At 32.4% G+C, this 15,490-nt stretch overlaps 1 protein-coding gene across 3 annotated transcripts in view; it reads left to right on the plus strand.

Annotated features, from left to right (window-relative positions):
• Positions 1–12,470, plus strand: part of LOC126746473 (elongation of very long chain fatty acids protein AAEL008004-like) — a 225,214-nt gene extending 212,744 nt beyond the window's left edge. For all 3 annotated transcript variants that reach the window (XM_050454749.1, XM_050454748.1, XM_050454747.1), the window contains exon 10: positions 10,208–12,470. In XM_050454749.1, the coding sequence (XP_050310706.1) occupies positions 10,208–10,323 (116 nt within the window). In that variant the 3' untranslated portion in view covers positions 10,324–12,470. The remainder of the gene's footprint in view (positions 1–10,207) is intronic.
• The last annotated feature ends 3,020 nt before the right edge of the window (positions 12,471–15,490 follow it).

The following is a 15,490-nucleotide window of genomic DNA, read 5'->3' on the forward strand; positions in this document are numbered from 1 at the left end:
ATCGCAAACTACTTCTAACTACTACTACTATCACAATTTCTAATTCCAAGATGTTCCTTACATACCATTAATTTAAGGCATTTTAATTCAACTTTTCATATTCCTGCACATCAAAGACTCAAGTTTAAAAGAAACCTTTGCATGAGGTATTAAATTTCTTAATGAATTTTACCAACTTATAAGTTAATTCTACTCAATACTCCTTTAAAATAAAATATTAGAACAAGTTATGCTATCCACAACAATTTATTAAACTAGCATTAGGACAAATTTGTATATGAAAGACACATACGTAAAACACCATGTAAAAGTTTTACTTGAATAATGTTTTTGTATAAGTTAAATGTTATTGTATACGTTTAAACCTTTTGTGTGAAATTCTATATATTTGTATTTTTTAGATGTATTTTGTTTGATCCGGTATTGTGGAAGATCCCTACACGCGAATAACAGCCATTGCGTTTATTAACCGTGAATATTGTAATTAACTACGTATATTAATTATGTACTTTGCACAATCCATATTTCTATGACTATGACCTACTTGGTCAAAAGGAACATCTTCATAAAAGATGCAGTTAAACCATTTGCGAGTTTTCATCTGAATGTGATATCTTCCTATTAGTCCATCCATTAAATTTACACCGCCAATATGCCGATTGTATTACTATATGAGACAATATAAGTCGAACAGTCTTGACGTCATGTCTCAAAATAGAAGATATATCAACGCCAAATATATTACCAATATATCTTCCTTATAACCTCTTTCCATTTGTTTTCTGCTATTTTAATATTGCTTGGTAGTTTGGACGTACCCAATGAGTAGATAGCCCTACTTCAGAGATAAACGACTGGGCCCAGAAGCGTATAAAAATTATGAAGATATACGACGACCACATTAGAGGATGAAGATCATTTGGTGGATTTATACTCTTGCACCAGCATATAATTTAAAAGTATACGAAAACTCTGAAGAATTACAAAGGGGAATTTTTTTAGACCCCACTTATGCGGTTTATTAGCCAGATATTTCCTTAGAGAGCTTCCTGTCATCTTTAGTGCGCACATTGGCTCATTCACGCGAAGTCTTAAAGCCATTGGTACAGATAAAAATTTGTTATTTAAATTTTATTTGAGTGGCTGAACCTTATACAAATTATTATTTTGGTCTATATTGAGCTGCAATCGCTAAGTTATAATTTAAATGAAAGTGCCATCAAATCTGCTCAAATCGCAACACAGGATTTTTTATCCCCAATATGTTCGAAAATTTGATAGCTATAAATCGACATTTATAGTATAAGTATTTTGATGCTTAATCGTAGTTCAGTGGCATCTTTAGTGAACTTCGTGGAAATATTTTTCTGGCGTGCATACAAATTAGGTTGTTCGCTCAAATATTGAAAAAAAATTCATTTAAAGAGTGTTATGCTAGTAATATTTTCCATAAAAGTTTCTGTGGCAGGAACGTCCGGTCCTTCTTCGGAACTCTTCTTCTACAGCTGGTTCAGGCGATTTGAATACTTATATTAGTTGATCTTGTTTTTAAAGTAATAGCACCAGAGAGTAATGCACCTTCTTCTTCATGTAGGAGATTCTTCAGGAGATCGGTCCCATTAGAGACTTTTATAAACTCTACTTGGTGGTTTAGGCACATCAGAAGTTGTACTTGGTCCACTTATTGATGAGTTATCATACGAATGGGCAGGTTCTGGCTCCATTGATTTAAAATTATCTATAACTTCAAAAAAAAATTCAATATCCTTTGTCAGTTTTTCCACCAATTTATAAATTGTTTCTTTGTGATCCAAAAGTCTCTTATACTTCTTGCTAAATTAATTAAATGTGGTGTCAAATAAAACTCAGATTTTACATTTTAATATTGCCGACGTTTCGGCCTAATAAAGGGTAATAGGTCAATATTAAACCTTAAAACCTGAGTTCATTTGACCCCACATTTACAGAAGTATAAATATGGTCGAGTTCTAAATTATCTTCAGGAGTAACCAGCTTATTTGCAAGTAGTTTGCAATTTGCTTACAGCCTTTTGCTATTACCTTCGATATTGGTGTCATTAGGAAGATCCTTCACTGTCAAAGAAAGGCATTATCGGATGACATTTTGGAAGTATTCAAATATTTGGAGCACTTAGCCATAACTGAAAATATACCGAAATTTATGATATCGAATAACGCTGATTTTTTGAATAACTGATTTTTTCGACAAATTGATAAATAAATTTGTCGAAAAAATTAGTTATTGCATATATCCGCCCACAGGCGGGTATATTTGTGAAGGACTCCTAGCAGTCTTATTTAATTTTTTTGCAACAACTTTTGATGTATTCACTTTTTATTTTGATTTGTTTTTTTTATATAAAAATTGACTGATTTTCAAAGTCTTTAATAAAGGACACATATGCTAACCGCTTTTCCGTCTGGAAAATATTAATTGGTGGTGGGTTGGAATGAATTATTCTAGTTAGTTTAATGTGTTTATTTAAAGAGCAATTGTAAGAACCTTTAACTGGCAAATTGGTTCTCACATAAACAAAAAGAATGTTAAGAAATATAACATATAGTAAAACCCAAAATAAGCTTTATTTATTAACATTATATTATGAAAATATGCTATTTCTGGTTAATGTTCATTGTAGAAAGCGGTGTAGTGGTGAGGAATGGAAATAATATTTTTGTGCCTTATATTAATATTGTGGATATCCGTCCTAAAAGTTATTCTGTTGTGCAAATAAGGTGGTGACTTTTGTTGTATTATTTTATGGAACAGTGTGATGCAGTGAAGAAATCTTCGAGCTCTCATATTTATCCATTTTGTCTCAGTTATTGGTTTAAATCTTCGCATTCCGTGGATAAAACGAAGTCAAGAATTCTGCATTTTCTGTATGCGTGTGCTGTCAAAAGCGGTAATGCATGATCCGTATACGGTATTACAAAAATTAAAGCGTGAGAGCACAAGTGAATCATATAGGATAATTTTTTAATGTTTGGGCAACAAATATCTTATTTGAAAAATCGGTTTTAGGTTAATAAAACCCTTTTGTAGACATTTATTAATGTCTGAAACAAATTTCGAATCTTGATCTATAATCAACCTCAGATTTTTTATTTCGGCCTTAAATTCAACACGGTCATTATTAAGTGAGAATAATAGGTTTGAAACTTTTTTCTATTCACTTTACTCCTAAATATTATACCTACTGTTTTATTATTTTTTAGTTTTAAATAATGTTTATTTGAGAAATCGGCGATTCTGCTAAGATCTTAGTTAATAGCTGCGACGGCCAGCTCGCTTTACTCCCAACTAAATGATAAGTACCCTTGTGTATCATCGGCGAAGCTGTGATGTAGGCACGATGTTAGTGTAGATGGAAACTTAAAGGTGTAAATTAGAAATAATCTCGGTGGCAAAACAAACCAGAATCAATAACGTCATGAAGAAGGAAAAATCCTGATAAAGGTCTAATTTATGATGAGAAATGGGAACAGCACCTTAGATGGCCCTGGATGGTCTTGGGATGGCCCTTAAAACTAAGATCTCACTTAAGACTTGGTTTAGGACTCGGCATAATATCTGGTTTATGACCCGGCATAACACCCCAAAATTAACACGATTAACCTCAAAAATGGCGGTCTTAAAAACCATGAAAAAACGTTTAGCAAAGAATAGGAATCAAGCTTACCTCAAGATCTTGGAAGGTCTTTTATAAAGTGTATTAAAGTAATCTTTCATATTACATGGCTAGTGTCGCCATGAGGTAATTATGAGGTCGAATCCCAACCTCAAACAATTGAACTTATTAACCTGAAGACGACATCATTTGGAAAGAAAGCCAAAACGCAGTTTCTGGGTACCTCTTCCAAGTTTTCCTCGCCCAGTTTTACAAGAATTGACAATACAACGTTGCCTTGCAGCGAGTACGGAAATCAATCTAATCCCAAAGGCAAAGTATTCAAATTACAGGAAAAACAAAGACAACAGCCCGGTATCGAAAATGCCAATACGTAAAAGTTAACCCGTGTGCATCATAGAGTAATTAAAAGTATAAGAGGGTTCAATCCCATAGTAACAAGTAGGCACCATCTTTACCCTAAACTCGATTGCAGCATCACGGATGCGGTCTAACCAAACTAAAATGACATTTGTCACAGTCGGTAAAATAGTCTACTGTAATACCGATTCGTCATAGAAATCAAAGGCGTGTTATTCAGAATTTTAGAATGGCGCGAAATTTAAAATTAGTGTCCCATTAAATCAATTTTTAACAACGTAAAGGCTGGGAATCTCGATCACAAACTCTAAAAAATTATGAAATAGTGCAAGTGTATTTGTATAAAAAAGTTGTACTTTTTTGTACAGAGAGTACCTAAAAATGTTAGGGGAGTGGTAATATATAAAAACTAACCCTGTAATTAAAATATTCTTTATGGAGAGTATGATATTAAAAATTAGTTGACACTGATGTATACCCTAAATTCTAGATGTCATCGGTCCTTTTTCTTAAATATTCAAGGAGAATCCCTGGATCTTATCGAGGTGATGTACCTCCTTGAGTAGTGACCTGGTAGAATGGAAGTTGTTTTACTTATTGTGCTTTTAGTACTTCCTAGCACCAAGCACTGATAATACCTTTCGTCAGACCTAGTAAAAAGTGGCCTAGCATAATTATGTTCATTCAGAACATTATATTGAGATTGCTGGATTATAACAGCAGGTAATAAAGTCAATGTATCTTTCCAAGGTACTTGTGCCTGAACCAGTACTGGGGCATTTTGAATAATACTTGGGCCAGCAATTAGGAGAGCACACTTTTTTAAACGAGTATATATAGTACTAGTAAATGAAATATCATCAAAATGCTCTTGACATAAATAACACCTTGTTGAGGTTGGGATTAAACCAAGTATTTTAAACCATTCGGACCTCCTAATAATGTCACTTTTAGGAAATTTAAAGAAAATTTTATTTTTGTATGAATCCTCAATAGGCCAATAGTATGTATTAGAACAAGTAGGTGCCTTGCATTTAAAAATAAATTTTCCTGGTGATAACATTAATTTAATATTTATTTCTCTATGGTACGTAACCAATGACAAAGATAGACAGATAGAAATATCACGTTATTCAGAGAGAGAGAGAGAGAGAAAAACAACCTGATTCCAGTAAATTATTTAAAATTCAAAGCGAAGAATAGCTAACGCCATCTACGAGTTATTAGTTTTACAATGCCATTAACTAGATGTCGCGACCAGTACTATTCATCCAATATTAAATTACTAAAAAAAAAATTATAAAATTACTAAATTCATAATACTACTCCATTTATAACACTATGTTCATCTAAATTTAACTTAGATATAATTAAAAGACTTTTGAGATTCCTAAGCCCGAATAGCAACTCATACCTTCTTTGCATTATAGATCCGACACGTTTTTGTTACCAATTGCAAAAATGAACTCAATTAGTAATTACTGCAAAATATGTAGGCGATTTGTACGTTTTAGTGCCGCTACCACAGAATACAAATATAGGGCCGCTACTATAAATATTTTTCCAAAGTTAACTTCAACTTTAACCGTCAAGTTACCCTAGCAATAAAATTTCAGTCTTATAAATGTCTTGTTTCTTCTTCTTCGTCTTTTGTTAATCGAAATCGTTTTTTAAGTTCTGTTTTATTCGACAAAATAAAAGATTTCTGAATATTCTTGGCCGCCGAGGCCTTTCAACAATATTTACTGCGTCGGATAATAGGTCTTCAAAAATATTGCATATGTCGTTTGCCAACATTATTGCGATTTGCGATACCAAAATAAACAAAGACAACAACATCATAAATATACTTCTAGAAAGAAGACCTCTACAAACTAAAGAACTATGAAAAATGGTGGCATTTTATATGACATATCAAAAGCTTGACAGTCCGGTAGTCTTGAGAAGATAATTTCGCTTTTTTACCGCTACTCAATATATATGTCGAGAAATAGAAGCTTTCTCAATGTCAGGTTATATTCAAAATTATTTACAGACTATATGTCAAAAACCAGGATTTTTTATAAAGTTAACTTTAACTGATACCCCATCCACCCGATAAAGTTACCTTCTACATTTTGAAGTTAACTGTGACATGTAACGTTATTCCACAAGTTAACTTAAACATATACAAAGTGGTACATACTCTGTGTTAAAAAAGTCCCGGACCCCGTTAATAATTCGTGCACGCGTCCTTTTATCCAAAAAGGATCCCAAATAAAAATTACAGATCTCTTTCAGATTTACATTAGGAAGATAACTTTGCATATACAGGAGGTATCGCAACAGTAGTAGAGACCAAAGTTTTTTTTTTTAATGGAATGATGTATTTTTGCATTTGATAGGATAGTTTAAAAGAATACTCTATCAATAAAAATGTTACTAGTTTCTTTTTAAACGTCTTTTACCCGTTGAGATAATTTCATTAAATAGACATAGACAATAGAACTGGATCAATAGACGTAATCAATAGACATATAACTGGAAGTGTCAACGAACAGGGAGGCTAAAAGCTGTAAGCCATGATCAAAAAAGTCTAAAAATACTACAACATTTTAAAGCCCTAAGTTTATCAATACGCCAAGTTGTAAACCAGTCAGATGCTTATTTTATATCGGTTCGAAATGTCCTTAAACACCATAAATTTCATCCTTATAAAATCACCTTAGTACAGGAATTATTTAAAGATTTTGCCCACCGCTTAGTATTTGGTGATATCATGATACAAAAATGTGAAGAAAATCGATTTCTAAAAAACAGTGTTTTTTTCTGATGAATCGTAAAATTCATATTAAAGCATAATCTGGAATGGGTTGATGGTGTTTGTATCTAGATGTTGCATTTAGTGCGGTTCGAAGGTTTCACAAATGTCTGGGTCATTTGATTTGCCTTGGTCATTGTTGATATGAAAATTAGAATCTGATTATCTTAAGTATGAGGTTTGCAATAGTTGGTTTAGAAAAGTTTCTTTCTCATTCTTTTTCTTTAAGTTTTATTGTTCAGGCTTGACACATGACTTTTACATAGTATAATCAGGTGAGAACCATTTTGACAGATTTCAGTTAACGGGTAATTTTTTCATATGAAAATTTAAGACCCCAGATGGTTTCGTTTTAAGCAGATTCTTAAAGAAAACAGACTAAAGAGTTTTTACTTTATTTCTTGTGGTTTCTTATGATATAAATACCAGAAAGAGGACACTCTCCAACTCAGGCCTTGAACTACCCCTTGTAACTATCATTTGAACCTCTTTATTTTTTTGTTTAATTATTGCTTCATTATGCTTCTAATAACTAACAATTCATTGCCTAATAAATATTTTTTATAATTTTCACCAACCATATTGAGATATCTTGATAAATTTCTTTAAGCTTATGGTCTGAGCCTCGCCAAACATACTTGAGATGTTCTGGATAACTGTATTGTGCAATCGCTACTAAAGACCCGTTGTCTTTTGTGCAGGCATACTAGGTGGGCCCCAAGGCTGTCTAGTTTCCTACCAGGGCGAGATCAAAACACGGACCATACGTATCATAAATAATATTAATTTAAGGCGCCCAAAACAAATGGCACACAATTTTCAAAATTCGATATTAATTTGTTAATATTGAATTTTTAGTTTTTCGTTAATTTAAGTTATTCGATGCACATATTTTTACTTTCCATTATGGTTTAAAAAACTTTTATTATTTGCCACCGGTCTTCCGGGTATATCTCTTGAGTTTTGGAATGTTTTCTCCAAATACTGGTAATAATTTTATGGCCCCCACACAGTTTTTCTTGATAATGCTAATTCTTGCTATTTCTTCTAGTCGTTCTTGTTTTTAGATCCTTTGGATAGAAGGTTCTTGCATTTTAGTATTACATTTCTGACAATCGTGATGACACAAACATGTCTAAAAATTGGAAACCTCATTTAAAATTGTTTCGCAAGGAATCGGTCTATTTTCAAATGTAATTGAAAACAAATCGCTGCATTGAACTTCCGAATTGCCTTCATATATAAAACCATTTAATATTTTGAACTCTTTTGGAAGGAGTATAAATAGCCATAGTAGGTTGAGAAAAAAATAATAATGCTTTAAAATTCAACAGGGCAGCCTGTAGTACACAGCAAAATGAGGCATGCCGATATTATTAACGTTATTCTCTAAAAAACTAAAACAATAAATATCTATCGGACTCTCATCTACGAGAGGAAGCGGTGTTGCCTTTATTTTAGACAATGCGTAATCTTTAATTCCCCAACCTGTATACTATTCCACTATAAGATGCCTTCTTTAGAAAATAAAGCGTGTCCGATTTTCTTTTAATTCAGAAATTTCAAGAGTCCAAATCGATTCACAATTTTATAAAATTCTGTTACTAAAATTCTCTCTATACTATTCAATTTTATTGAATAGCATAGAGGCGAAATTTTGCAACGTCGCGCGTGTACGAGTGCCTGCGACAGAGCACCGCCCCGGCCGGCCCGAGAACGGGATTAGTAAACATCTGACTTTCTTGGGAGTTGCGTCGTTTGGCGACAAAATGTCCCAAAATATTACGCGAAAATCCAGGCATTTTTAAAATATTTATTCTAATGCGGGTTTTACAGACATGACAATGTGTAAAACCCGCATAGAATTGTAATCTTAAAATGTTTAATATGCTGTGTTTTGCATAATGAAAATTAAAGCGCTATTCTAATAAAAAAATGAAATTTCAACTCTGATAAAAATATAATAAAAAATCAGAAATAAAACTCTAATAAACAAACTTAACAACATATCATTTTTTAAATAAAATGCTCAAATAAACCGCCTTCTTTCGCTAAACAAAAACTTAACCTATCGTAAAAGCTATTTCGCACTTCCAAAAGAGTTTCAGGTAAAATGGAATTGGCAACTTCGACAATTTTATTTCGCAACTACTCTAAATTTGTTGGCCTACTAAATTCATGCTTGTAAATGGTCTGCTTAAGGTACCCCCACAGATAAAAGTCATTTGGAGACAAATCTGGAGATCTAGGAGGCCATTTAATATCGCCTTATTAGTGGTAAGGCGGTTAGGAAAAGTATTTGTTAAAAATTCTTTTACACTAGCCGCGTTATGAGCAGGACAGCTATTTTGCTGAAAATAAACCGATCCCAGGTCTACATCAGGTAGGATTTGAATGGCAGGAAGAACTTGGTTTTGCAGCAACTCAAGGTACTTTTGGGCGTTTAAAGTGCCATCAATAATAAATTGCCCTATAACATTGTCGCCCAAAATACCTGCCCAAACATTCAATGTCTGAGGATACTGGGTACGAAACTGAAAACTTCTGTGCTCGTTTTCCTAAGACAATGGAAGGATTGTGTTTGCCATGTAATGGAAAAGAAGATTCATCAGAAAACAAAATATTTTTCACAAAATTTCATTCTTCGCCACTGGTCTTCTGGAAATATTTCCTGAGTTTTTGAATACTTGAAACATTTGTACCCATATTTTTTCCAGATACGAGCAACAGTTTTATTGCTCATTCCCAGTTCCTCTCCAACACTTCTAGTGGACCGTGTCGAATCAAGGTTTAGGGTACTGCAAACCATTTCTTCCCGTCGTTCTATATCCTGGACCACTTCAACAGGTGGTTCTTGACGTTTCGTGTGCCATTTTTTACAATCTTGAAGACAAAAAGATGTCTCAAAATTTGTAACCACATTTAAAACCGTTTTTGCACAAGGAATCGGTCTATTCTTAAATGTCGCTGAAAATAAATCTCTACATTGTACTGCCGTATTGCCTCCATAAAACCATTTAATTAGTTGAACTCTTTCGGAAGGGGTATAAACAGCCATAGTGAAAAAAACACGAAAATAACGCTCAAAAATTATTAATGCAACGTGCAGTAACACAGCAAAGTGAGGTCTGCGGACTCCCGGTTCAAAAAATAAAAACGAAAAATTCCGCCGCCTGCAAGCCGCAACCAAGTGGTGTTGCCATTATTTTGAGTAATACGTAGCTCACGATAACACGATCTGTACATATGAATATTGCAGAAATACTAAGAATATTAAATAAAAAAAAACTGTGTTCAGTTTTCCATATGCCTCTTACCTACCAAGCTAGCATATTAACCTGATTAATAATGAAATTTATACCAACAAATGTTTCATTTATATATTTAATTTTCAGGTACTGCCATCAATGGTGCCTCAAAACAAAATGGCGTAGTAAAAGACGCAAGCGAATACTATGTTAACGGTGTAAATAGGTCAACGGAACTTCACCAAAGAATAAAGCAGCAATGACATGCTGCTCCAGTATATAGTTTAATAGTGATAAAGGAACTTTTATATTTAATTATTATACAATAGAATGTCCATATTTTAATACCCGTCTTTAGAGTCGAGTTAGATATAATAAACAAAAGAGTTTTGGGTAATGCGTTGCACAGTAATGGATTTTACTAATAAAATTTAATAGAACATTTCTATAAATCAGTAAATAAAATCGTCACGTTACTGACTAGGTTGGTAAAAATTTTGAGATATTGAATGAATATTTATTTAGCTTTTGATAAAAACACACCAAAGTATAAAAAAGTTATTGCAGTTGATGCTTTTCAGTTTATATATATTATGGTATTGTAACTGGCATTTGATTTTGAATTTGGTTTTATGTATATACTTTTTTCTGTACATAAAAACTAAAAAAGACAAAAGACAATATAAATATTGGATTTTAGTTACTTTATTTTGACTAAAAAGTTAATTGTAAAATTAATCTAAAGCTATAAAAACTCAAGTTTTATAACTTAAGACTCTTCTTGGATCCAGATTTTTGTCTTTGAATATAAGTTAATGTATTTAAAGTTGTAATTCAGTTGGCATTAAAACTTTTGCCCCGTTTGTTTTGTTATGCTGCGTTATCTATCTATATCTTGTAATTATATTCCAAAAAAATGTATTAGAATCTACAATTTGATCTGGCTTCAAAAATAATATAAAATTGTTTATTTTACAAAAAAAAAGATATTCTTTATAAGTCCAATATGGTATCTAAAAGCTATAGTAATATATTAGCTTTATTTTTGAAATTATATGAAACAATTGAGAAGCAAATTTAAATAAAGTGCAAAAATTCATATAAACTTTATTTTTCTGTTTTTTATAAAAGATATAACATATAGCCATATTTTACAATTAATATTAGAAATGCAGTAGTGAACTACAGAAAGAAATGTATTGTTATAGTGATTTCCACTAAGTAAATTCAGAATTTATTTAGCATTTGTGGATTTTTTATTTACTGTTTGTTCTAACTAAAATATCAATTCAACAAAAGTCCGTTATTGTGCTCGTAGACTCAATTATCAAAAAAAATAATAATTTTTTTATGCCAAAAAACATTCATTGTAGCCTTAAACTAATCTTCATCAGTTTTCGGATAATGTCAGTACTTTTATATTTTTTCACCAATAAAAAAGAATTAAATTATAATTGTTTAAATTATATAGCGTAGTAAAGTGGTTTTGGTGAACAGAAAAAAATCGTTAAGAGAGGATTCTAGTCTAATATTATAATAGTAAGCAATAGGGAATATATCTAGAAAAATTCCAATGTAGTTTTTCTCGTGAGTCAACAACAAATATTGACCTTTTTTTATACAAAGTGCTACCAAAATTCGTTTTTTGATTATTAAAACTATATTGGATATATACTGTTGTCAGAGATAGCAATGTAAGAACTTGCTCAATTTATCATATATTTTACTAATATATTATGGTATGTGCTGCGCAATATTTCATATTAGTATTAGAAATAAATAAATAAATTCCTGTAAAATGTTAATAGTGATACGTGTTGATTTACTTAAGTCAAGAGTAAAGCAATATGTTTAAGTATTAGAAAAAAATACAATTTTACTTAATTAGGAATAAGTAGAATACGTTTAAGTAATATCTAGGTACGGGTGCCTTCCAATAGGATTCTTAAATAACTTTTAAGGTGTAAATATTACTTTTATAAGCTGTTTTGGAGTAGAATGTTTCGTATTTTTGCCATTATGAAACTGATGTTTAGGGCATTTTTTTTTTAAATTCAGATTGTTGTAATTAATTTGTTATTAAAAAAGAACATATCGAGAAAAATGTATTATTATATTTTAATTTTTGTTGATTATATACCCAATACAATGTGTTTTAAATACAGCAACTTAAAAATTTAATTTGTGAATGGTTAATATCTACATATTTTTTATTTTGTTATAGGTGTCGGTATTTTTTACTGTTTTTAGATTTATAATTTTATTAAACACGTTACTGTTTGCCATAGAACGAATATGTTATTAAAGTTCATAATAACTAATTCCAAAGTTGTCCACAATACGACACTAACAAAATTAATAGTATAGGTATATGTTATTATATTTTTTATTAAATGCGAATGATTACATATGCAATTGCGTTTTATTTAACCCTGGAATGCTACACTTATTTCCGACTCTGCATCTGCTACACAGGGGTACAACGGTACCCCAAATAAAAGACGTCGTATTTTAGAAAAACGAAAAATTTATTCGCTTATAGAAAAATAATAACTTAAACCGAGTCTCTAAGAACACTTTTAACGCACATCCATAATAAAATGTTCATGCGGCACACACTGAGCATATTTTTTTTTTATGTTGCAAACTTTTTGCATACAGCACAGCTTACTCTCGATTTTCGATCCTCTCTTCTGGTACAAAGCACACACCTACCCACTGTTGTTGTAAGCCTAGTAGGTACTTCTTCTGAAGTGGTTATCTTGAGGACCCTACATATAGTTTCACGGAGTTCGCGCCTCAAAGTTGGAGCTTCCAAACGACTTATTATGTGCGGTCTGACCAGGTCAAGGGCAAGCTTCTTGAGGTATTCTCTCCTGTGCTTTACAATTTCTTTATTCACTTCACCAGAGCCACGCAAAAGACTCATTGAATTATATCCCAGAATATCCAACAAATTATAGAACAGACATAATGGCCAGCGACGTGTTTTTCTACCAGTAGAATAAGTGTGGCACAACTGGTCTAAAGTATCCACTCCTCCTTTTGTAGAATTATAAAATTGAATAATTTCTGGTAACTTGGTCGTAAATGGCTCATCACCTTTTTCGTGCATTGTCGAAAGCATAATTACTGCTTTTTTAGCACTCTTGGACTCTTGGGTGGACAGTATGATAACAGTATCAGATGTCCACTGTAGCAAAACATGGCAGAATTTTGATTCCCTTCTTTGAGTTCCAAAAATGAATCAGAAATTTCTTTTTTATTTCTTCTCACAGTACCAACAATGGTAATTTTCCTCTCCAAAGGATGTTTTGCGGTCTCAATAGAAGTAAACCAGTTATCCATGGTCAAGTTCCTATTTGTTCCTTGGACAGAACTGGTTAGCTTATTACAGTAATACTGAGCTACAGGAACATCAGTTGGTGTGGAACCTTTTCCTATATAAATTTCAGCATCAAGTGCAAAAGCTGTTTTGGCATCAGGACAACATAATTTTGATTCCGTATTTATTGGGCTTTGAAGGGATGTACATTTTAAAAGGACATCGCCCTCTAAAACCAACCAATTGTTCATCAATTGTAATATATTTTGAAGGAGTATATAGGTTCTTCATTTTAACGATTGACCTCTCAAATACCTCTCGAAAAGCTGCAAGCTTATCGGTTTCTTTTCTTTCAGCTCTGAACTGCTTATCATCAAAGCGAAGACAGTTTATCAAAAACCTGAAACGTGCCTCGGGCATGGTAGCACGGAATATTGGAATTCCTGTGTCTTTATCAAATAGTTCCTTGGTCAAAACTCCGGCCATTTTCATAACACCGGCATAATAAAATAGCTCGAAAAGTGCTTGGAGTTCAATGCTGTTTGTATCCTTAGTCCAAGAAGGTCTCTTACCCACTGGCGTAATAACAGGTGCATTAGTATCTTGGTCATCGTTCTTATTTAAATATTTCAATCGTTGAACTTGGATCTCGTTATTAGTATATTGGGTAATTTTATCGAGATTTTCTTGAGTGGAACATAATTTCCAAGCTTCAGTTCCCGATGTTATATGTTTTGCTTCGTTTTTGTTTCCAGGTAAATGCAAAACCAGATTTCGTTTTGGTGTACGATGAATTGCGCCTTTCTTACCTGACCACATAAACCCATTTTTACCCCTTAATTTGGTAGGCACTGGTAAAATTTCCACCATATCGCCTGTATTTCTTCCAATGGTATATTGTCATCTTCCGAATCTGTATCAGATGGAAAGGTATCCTGAGTCTGTTCTGGTGCAATAAAAGAATTAAGATTGATTTGATTGCCGCGTAATTCATCCTCTTCTAGCTCCTCTCTAAAATCAGGCATAACGGCATCTTCCTCCTCGCTGTCATCCGAAAAACTGTCTGAATCAGATTCATAGAGAATGCGATGAAATTCTCCGACATCTTCAGGCTTTGTTAGGTCGAAGAACTTTTTCTGTCCAGCCATTATTCGTGCAGCCTAACAAAGAAAATCATTAATAACTTAAAAATCAAAGAAAAATATAATAACTTAAAAAAAAAATTAAAATATTTTTAAAGTATTATAGACATATTTTAGAAATATTTTTCAAAAAAAAGATACTTACTCATATAATAGTAATCACCAAAATCTACTGAGAAGCGAAATAATCACAGAGTATATTTAACTTAAACTGCTACACTGGGGTACACGCTAACCCCAAATATCACAAATCTCGAAAAGAACAAACCGTGTGCCAATGTCAATTGTCGCACGCTAACTGACTTGCCGCGTCTTGAAACTAATAAGCCGTCGGCGTTCGTTCCCCCCGCCCACTTCCATTTAACTTGAGATATGATTAATGATGGGGTACAAATGTACCCCAAATAGCATTCCAGGGTTAGATTAAAAAAAAATATGGTATCATTATGAGCTAATGATATGCTCGCGTTTTAGTGGATTCATATACCAATAAAAACTAACAATAAACTAAGGCTAAATGTTGCAAAAAAGATTTCCTGGTATACAGAGGAAAATGCATGAAGATGTTAATTAAATACACTTTATTTCCTATTTACATAACAATACCTAACTTCTATTAGAAACGAAATTCTTACTTACTATAAAAGAATATTTTAATTTCTCTGGGTATGCAGTTAAGTAATAACTCCATAAAAAACAAAAAAATTAAACATCATTTTCATTTTCAAATTTCACACAATCCTTTGTGCTTACGATAATCCGTCTTTGTGACTTTAGGCTTAAGGCATTATTGTTTTTTTTTTTGTCCATATCATTAACAATCAAGATATATTATGACATATACAAGTTGCAATAATTATAGTTAGTGGTGAATTTAGAATATATTCCTGGGAGGGACAATCACAGCTAAAAAGAATTTCCAACAAATTTCTCTCCTCAGTGAGATTACGGATTACGTTGAAG

The sequence above is a fragment of the Anthonomus grandis genome, chromosome 17 (genome assembly GCF_022605725.1).
Source record: "Anthonomus grandis grandis chromosome 17, icAntGran1.3, whole genome shotgun sequence".
NCBI lineage: Eukaryota > Metazoa > Arthropoda > Insecta > Coleoptera > Curculionidae > Anthonomus > Anthonomus grandis.